The sequence below is a fragment of the Haematobia irritans genome, chromosome 1, assembly GCF_050003625.1.
Source record: "Haematobia irritans isolate KBUSLIRL chromosome 1, ASM5000362v1, whole genome shotgun sequence".
Classification (NCBI taxonomy): domain Eukaryota; kingdom Metazoa; phylum Arthropoda; class Insecta; order Diptera; family Muscidae; genus Haematobia; species Haematobia irritans.
In genome coordinates, this window is record NC_134397.1 from 262,437,146 (window position 1) to 262,445,703 (window position 8,558).

At 34.1% G+C, this 8,558-nt stretch overlaps 1 protein-coding gene across 1 annotated transcript; it reads left to right on the top strand.

The window, feature by feature from the left end:
• Positions 1–4,094: 4,094 nt before the first annotated feature.
• Positions 4,095–4,442, top strand: LOC142236011 (uncharacterized). The gene has a single exon (XM_075307263.1). It carries the CDS (start codon positions 4,095–4,097, stop codon positions 4,440–4,442), a length of 348 nt encoding a protein of 115 aa, XP_075163378.1.
• The last annotated feature ends 4,116 nt before the right edge of the window (positions 4,443–8,558 follow it).

Consider the following 8,558-nt stretch of genomic DNA (forward strand, 5'->3'; position numbering starts at 1 on the left):
TGTAGCTTAATTATACCCTGCGCCACACTGTGGAACAGGGTATTATAATTTAGTGCATATGTTTGCAACATCCAGAAGGAGACGAGATAGACACATGGTGTCTTTGGCAAAACTGCTCAGGGTGGGCTCCTGAGTCGATATAGCCATGTCCGTCTGTCCGTGAACACATTTTTGTAATCAAAGTCTAGGTCGCAGTTTTAGTCCAATCGACTTCAAATTTGGCACAAGTATGTGTTTTGGCTCAAATCGGTTCAGATTTAGATATAGCTTCCATATATATCTTTCGCCCGATATGGACTAATGCGGTCCCAGAAGCCAGAATTTTACCCAAATTTGGTTCAAATTTTGCACTAGGAGTACAATTAGTTGTGTAGTCAAGTGCGCCAAATTTTATTGAAATCGGTTCATATTTAGATATAGCTCCCATATATATCGTTCGCCCGATTTACACTCATATGACCACAGTGGCCAATCTTTTACTCCGATTTAATTGAAATTTTGCACAGGGAGTAGAATTAGCATTGTTGCTATGCGTGCCAAATTTGGTTGAAATCGGTTCAGATTTATATATAGCTCCCATATATAGCTTTAGGCCGATTTACACAAATATGACCTCAGAGGCCAATTTTTTGCTCCGATTTAGTTGAAATTTTGCACAGAAAGTAGAATTAGCATTGTAGTTATGCGTGCCAAATTTGATTGAAATCGGTTCAGAATTAGATATATCGCCCATATATAGCTTTCGCCCGATTTACACTCATAAGACCACAGAGGCCAATTTTTAACTCCGATTTAGTTGAAATTTTGCACAGGGGGTAGAATTAGCATTGTTGCTATGCGTGACAAATTTGGTTGAAATCGGTTCAGATTTAGATATAGCTCCCATATATATGTTTTTCTTATTTCGACAAAAATGGTCATAATACCAACATTTTCCTTGTAAAATCGCCACTGCTTAGTCGAATAGTTGTAAAAATGACTCTAATTTTCCTAAACTTCTAATACATATATATCGAGCGATAAATCATAAATAAACTTTTGCGAAGTTTCCTTAAAATTGCTTCAGATTTATATGTTTCCCATATTTTTTTTACTAACATTGTGTTCCACCCTAGTGCAAATTTGAAGTCTATAGATTTTGTAGAAGTCTATCAAATTCTGTCCAGATCGAGTGATATTTAAATGTATGTATTTGGGACAAACCTTTATATATAGCCCTCAACATATTTGACGGATGTGATATGGTATCGAAAATTTAGATCTACAAAGTGGTGCAGGGTATAATATAGTCCTTACTTGTTTTTATAGAAAATCTTGTCAAAATTTAATTTCAATGGAATTTTTTTTTTAATTTAATTTCCATAGAAAATGTTGTCAAAATTTTATGTGTATAGAAAATTTTGTCAAAATTTTGTTTGTATAGAAAATTTGGTCAAATTATTTTCTATAGAAAATGTTGTCAACAATTTATTCCTATAGAAAATTTTGTCAAAAATTTATTTCTAAACAAAATTTTGTCAAAATTTTATTTCTATATAAATTTTGTCAAAATTTTATTTCTATAGAAAATGTTGTCAAAATTTTATTTCTATAGAAAATTTTGTCAAATGTTATATACATATATAGAAAATTTGCTCAAAATTGTATTTCTATAGAAAAATTTTGCCAACATTTTATTTCTTTAGAAAATTTGTCGAAATTTTATTTCTATAGAGAATTTTGTCAAAATTCTATTTCTAAAAAAATTTTCTCAAAATTTTATTACTATAGAAAATTTTGTTAAAATTTTATTTCTATAGAAAATTTTGTCAAAATTTTATTTCTATAGAAAATTTTGTCAAATGTTATATACATATATAGAAAATTTGCTCAAAATTGTATTTCTATAGAAAAATTTTGCCAACATTTTATTTCTTTAGAAAATTATTCGAAATTTTATTTCTATAGAGAATTTTGTCAAAATTCTATTTCTAAAAAAAATTTCTCAAAATTTTATTACTATAGAAAATTTTGTTAAAATTTTATTTCTATAGAAAATTTTTCTATAGAAATTTATGAAGTAGTACTTTTTAGTTGGAGAGGAATATTTTGCAAAATCTACCAATTACTGGATTTGTCGACTGAATAACGACCGGCGCTATTCCACGTCTTCATATATGGTTATACTTTCTATCGAAAGAGTTTCTCTCCCAAAATGACTATAATCTTATATCTTAAAATTTCCAATTCCATTGAATAAACATTCCAATTAAATTTAAATTAACCCAAAAATTCAAAGACAACCATCAAATTATATTTAAATGAGAAAGCATCAAAAATGCTATTTAATTGTCTTAAATCACATTTTAATAACATAGTGCACAACGGTCATCCGGGCAAGCAAATTTTAAGCATATACATAGTTGGAATAACCAAGTCGATCATTAAATATTGCAAATTACAACAAACTGTCAAATCTTTGTACTAGAATGTCTAGAAGAATTTTTGGGCTTACCCACTGAAATCATTTAGTGTTGTAGAAGCCATCATTAGATGAGACAACAAAAGTTTCATTTCAAAAGACTAGTCATGCCAAAATTATTAAAACATTTATTTTTTTTTGTTGAATTTTTATTTTTATACCTAATTAAATAAAATGTGTTTTTAATGACAGCGGGGCAGACACATACACCTAATAAACATTATCTTGAAATCACTTTATTAAATTGCACTTGACCAATTGGCTAAATGGAAAAAAGTAAAAAAAATCACTATTATTATCTACATTTAATGGCGAAAAAATGTTCTTGTTAGCTGTTGAAACGGAAACAGGAAATTATAAATTTTTAATTTGATATTTGACAGGCCTCCTAAGATTTTACACAGCCTTAGCGAAGTGTTTAGATGCTACAGAGCAACATCAAAGTTCTTCGAACTGTTTAACATCAGAGTACATTTACCTTAGTTGTATTGGCACATTTCCGTTAGGTTTGCCCTACACTCAAAAAAGTTTACTTGGATCCAAAGGTTTTGACCATCCCTTAAAGATATTTTTATTGATTCGGAGCCAAAAATGCGGCTTCTTTAAAATAAAGGAAATTTTTAGCGATCTATGTTGCTTTAAATCTACACGGATGAAAAAGACTGTTTTTCATATGTTTGGCTATAAACATTATATGTTTGGAACACAAATTTTTAAACACAATATTTTTGAGTGCAAGCATATAATGTTCATAAACTAGCATAACATGTTTGGGACATATATGTTAATATGTTAGAACATATTATGTTTGGGACATAACATGTTTGTAAATATAATATGCTTGGATGCAAACATATATTAATTTAGAAATAGCCTATAAACATATATGTGTTTAGTAGCTTGGAGCGCTATTTAACAGGGAGAGATATTGAATTAAGTTGGTGGTTGTTGCTTATCAAAATTAACATTTTATTTTTCCTTGGGCAATTGATCAGCTACTTCTTTGATCCTTACAAACTGTGTGGTCCGCTGTTCGAATCCCCGTCCGGCAAAAGATAAAATTAAAATAAAAAAAAAAACATAAAATTGAATAATTTCTTCTACAATGTTTGTATTACAGAAAAAGGTGCTAAGAACTAAAAAATCTCGTGGAAGTGAGAAAGATGTGAGGGAATATACAATTAGGCAGAAACAAAATTTTGAGCATTCAGGTCGAAAACCTATGTTGTTAGCACCTATATTACCTGTTTATTTTCATAATTCATTATGATTGTAAATATATAAACAAATAAATAAAAGTTTGAGCACAATATTGTTTGGGAGAATTTTTTTTAAGCATATAATATTTTTGGGTGCAAAATGCTTCCAAACATATTATATGGTCACATAATAACATATTGTTTTTTGGAAGACAACATTATTGAATTTGGATGCAAAAATACAAAATGTTTGGAACTTAGACTACCCAAACATATACTTTTTAGACCAATATGCTTTCAAACATATTATATATTGGAAGAGATCAAACATATAAATGTTTGGGCAATACCCAAAAATGTATATGCTTGAAGCAAAATATGTTTGGGAGTATATGTTACAGAAGCGATTTTTTGTGAGGTTGTATTTGAGAACAATGCCAGATGATATGAACGAAAATCCAACAATTTCACGTATTGCGGTAAAAGTTCCACCGTTTTGGAAGGCGAACCCAAAATTGTGGTTTAGCCAGATGGAGAGCCAATTTGTAACCGCCGGGATTTCTCAAGATTCCACCAAATACCATACGCTGGTTGGATCGATAGAAAGCAACATCCTTAATGCGGTAAGCCACATCATCGAGAATCCGCCAGAGCGAGATTTGTACAATACCCTGAAAAACGCGCTGCTTGCGGAGTTTCAGGATTCGGAGGAAAAACATCTGCAGAAGCTCATGGAAAATATGGATTTAGGCGATAGAAAACCTTCAGGGATGCCACCGTAGTGCAGTGGTTAGCATGCCCACCTTGCATACACAAGGTCGGGGGTTCGATTCCTGCTTCGACCGAACACCAAAAAAGTTTTTCAGCCGTGGATTATCCCACCTCAGTAATGCTGGTGACATTTCTGAGGGTTTCAAAGTTTCTCTAAGGGGTTTCACTGCAATGTGGAATGCCGTTCGGACTCGGCTATAAAAAGGAGGTCCCTTGTCATTGAGCTTAACATGGAATCGGGCAGCACTCAGTGATAAGAGAGAAGTTCACCAATGTGGTATCACAATGGACTGAATAGTCTAAGTGAGCCTGAAATATCGGGCCACCTAACCTAACCAAACATAAGCATATCCGTCCGTCCGTCTGTCGAAATCACGCTAACTTCCGAACGAAACAAGCTATCGACTTGAAACTTGGCACAAGTAGTTGTTATTGATGTAGGTCGGATGGTATTGCAAATGGGCCATATCGGTCCACTTTTACGTATAGCCCCCATATAAACGGACCCCCAAATTTGGCTTGCGAGGCTTCTAAGAGAAGCAAATTTTATCCGATCCGGCTGAAATTTGGTACATGGTGTTAGTATATGGTCTCTAACAACCATGCAAAAATTAGTCCACATCGGTCCATAATTATATATAGCCCCCATATAAACCTATCCCCCGATTTGGCTTGCAGAGCCTCTAAGAGAAACAATTTTCATCCGATCCGGCTGAAATTTGGTACATGGTGTTAGTATATGGTCTCTAACAACCATGCAAAAATTGGTCCATATCGGTCCATAATTATATATAACCCCAACATAAACCGATCCCCCGATTTGGCTTTCGGAGCCTCTAAGAGAAGCAAATTTCATCCGATCCGGCTGAAATTTGGTACATGGTGTTAGTATATGGTCTCTAACAACCATGTAAAAATTGGTCCATATCGGTCCATAATTATATATAGCCCCCATATAAACCGATCCCCCGATTTGGCTTGCGGAGCCTCTAAGAGAAGCAAGTTTCATCCGATCCGGCTGAAATTTGGTACATGGTGTTAGTATATGGTCTCTAACAACCATGCAAGAAATGGTCCATATCGGTCCATAATTATACATAGCCCCCATATAAACCGATCACCAGATTTGACCTCCGGAGCCTCTTGGAAGACCAAAATTTATCTGATTCAGTTGAAATTTGGTACGTGATGTTAATATATGGCCTCAAACACCCATGCAAAAATTGGTCGATATCGGTCCATAATTATATATATGCCCCATATAAACCGATCCCCAGATTAGACCTCCGGAGCACCTTGGAAGAGTAAAATTCTTCCCATTCGGTTGAAATTTGGTACGTGATGTTAGTATAGGGTATCCAACAACCATGCAGTAATTGGTTTCTATCAGTCCATAATAATATATAGCTCCCATATAAACCGAACCCCAGATTTGACCTCCGGTGCCTTTTGGAGAAGCAAAATTCATCCGATCTGGTTGAAATTTGGTACCTGGTGGTAGTATATGATATTTAACAACCATATGAGTTGAAATTTGTGGATGACAGTCTTTCGTAGAAGTTTCTACGCAATCCATGGTGGAGGGTCCATAAGATTCGGCCTGGCCGAACTCACGGCCATATATACTTGTTATTGGGTATTTTGTTATGATTGAGCCAATATTGAGTTCTCTTCCAGAATTCAATTTAATATCTTTAGTATTAAATAAATAAAATTAAAAAAAATAGATTTCTACCTCAGTGAAACCGAATTTAAGCATAATTTAGAAACCATTTAGTATTAAACGGTAGTCTGTAAGAATTCATGACTTAATTAAAAAATTAATAAATATACGTGAGTGTACCACAAAACGAGAACCACAAATACGATTTAAATCTAATCTCTAAAATTGATTAAAATATACTTTAAGCTTTTGTCAATAGGTATTTTTCTCAAACTTTTAATTTGAAATTAGATCACGCATCAAACAGGTAAATTTTAAGCGAATCTCTTGTTTTCATTCAACGGAAAGTTTTAAATGCAATTTTTGAACGACATGAACAATTTGTTAGGCGCGAGGTGTTGGTCCCATTATTATAATTGTTGCTGTTTTGATCGATTTTTATGGCTAATCAAATATTTGGGTTTTCGTTACAAAAATATATATATGTGCCTGGATACGGTATTTTTACGCTATTGTTGTGAAGTTAAATGGTTTGGGGTTTGGGTTGAGACATAAACAACGGGTTCGTGTGTGAACTTGTTGGTTTGGTTGGAACACGTGATGGGCCTGGATTGTTGGACAAGTAAAATTCGCTGACATTTGTAATAGCTGGCTATTGATGATGGTTTTTATGATGATAGATTTAGCAAAAAAAAAAAATAAAAATACATTGAACACGCAATGCATGCGAAATAGGCTGCGATTAGATTACAGCTACTTCTTTATTCGCAAATAGCTCATGATAACTCGCTGTGATCGATGATGGATCAAATGACCTTGAACATTTATGACTCTATTAAAATAAAATTAGATCTATGATAAGAGAATATGAATGTTCTACTCAAAGATTATCTGATTTAACAAGATGTCTATATGCTTCCTCTTTTTTTCCAATAGGCTCATGAGTTTAGCTCCATCTAAATAAGAAAAGAAACTGAATTTTCAATTTGGTTAATAGGCCTGTTTCTGCACTCTTTTCATTCAACATTTATGCCAAAAGAAATTACTTCAAGTAAATTGTGTTTATTTTTATTTTGTTGTGTCTTTATTGGTACCGTATATTTACAAATTGCATTGCAATACAAGACATAATGACTAATATGGTTTATTTATAATTATATGACGATATTTTATTAAATTTATTTATTTACCCCCATTTTCATGAAACTCCGTTAGTGCTACGTTAGCTAACGAACATCTAAACCGTGCTATGTACATATCTGTATATTATGTTCCCTGGTGTTCTTTCTGCGTTAAGTTTTGTACAGATTTTCTGTGCAAATAGGAATTTTTACTTTACAGTTTTAATTTTGGTTTAAACTTATGAAACACGCACGTAGTAGCGGCCGATTCAAAATGTTTCCCTCTTTTAACTTCTCTATTGGCCAATTGTTGCTTTTTACCTCTTTTTATACCCTCCACCATAGGATGGGGGGTATATTAACTTTGTCATTCCGTTTGTAACACATCGAAATATTGCTCTAAGACCCCATAAAGTATATATATTCTGGGTCGTGGTGAAATTCTGAGTCGATCTGAGCATGTCCGTCCGTACGTCTGTTGAAATCACGCTAACTTCCGAACGAAGCTATCGACTTGAAACTTGGCACAAGTAGTTGTTATTGATGTAGGTCGGATGGTATTGCAAATGGGCCATATCGGTCCACTTTTACGTATAGCCCCCATATAAAGGGACCCCCAAATTTGGCTTGCGATTGCTCTAAGAGAAGCAAATTTCATCCGATCCGGCTGAAATTTGGTACATGGTGTTAGTATATGGTCTCTAACAACCTTGCAAAAATTGGTCCATATCGGTCCACTTTTACGTATAGCCCCCATATAAAGGGACCCCCAAATTTGGCTTGCGATTGCTCAAAGAGAAGCAAATTTCATCCGATCCGGCTGAAATTTGGTACATGGTGTTAGTATATGGTCTCTAACAACCTTGCAAAAATTGGTCCATATCGGTCCACTTTTACGTATAGCCCCCATATAAACGGACGCCCAAATTTGGCTTGCGATTGCTCAAAGAGAAGCAAATTTCATCCGATCCGGCTGAAATTTGGTACATGGTGTTAGTATATGGTCTCTAACAACCTTGCAAAAATTGGTCCATATCAGTCCACTTTTACGTATAGCCCCCATATAAATGGACCCCCAAATTTGGCTTGCGATTGCTCTAAGAGGAGCAAATTTCATCCGATCCGGCTGAAATTTGGTACATGGTGTCAGTATATGGTCTCTAACAACCGTGCAAAAATTGGTCCATATCAGTCCACTTTTACGTATAGCCCCCATATAAATGGACCCCCAAATTTGGCTTGCGATTGCTCTAAGAGAATCAAATTTCATCCGATCCAGCTGAAATTTGGTACGTGGTGTTAATATATGATCTCTAACAACCATGCAAAAATTTGTCCATATC

What these genes read in the sequence shown, in the direction of transcription:
- LOC142236011 (XM_075307263.1), top strand. Translation starts at nt 4,095, where the DNA reads ATGCCAGATGATATGAACGAAAATCCAACAATTTCACGTATTGCGGTA.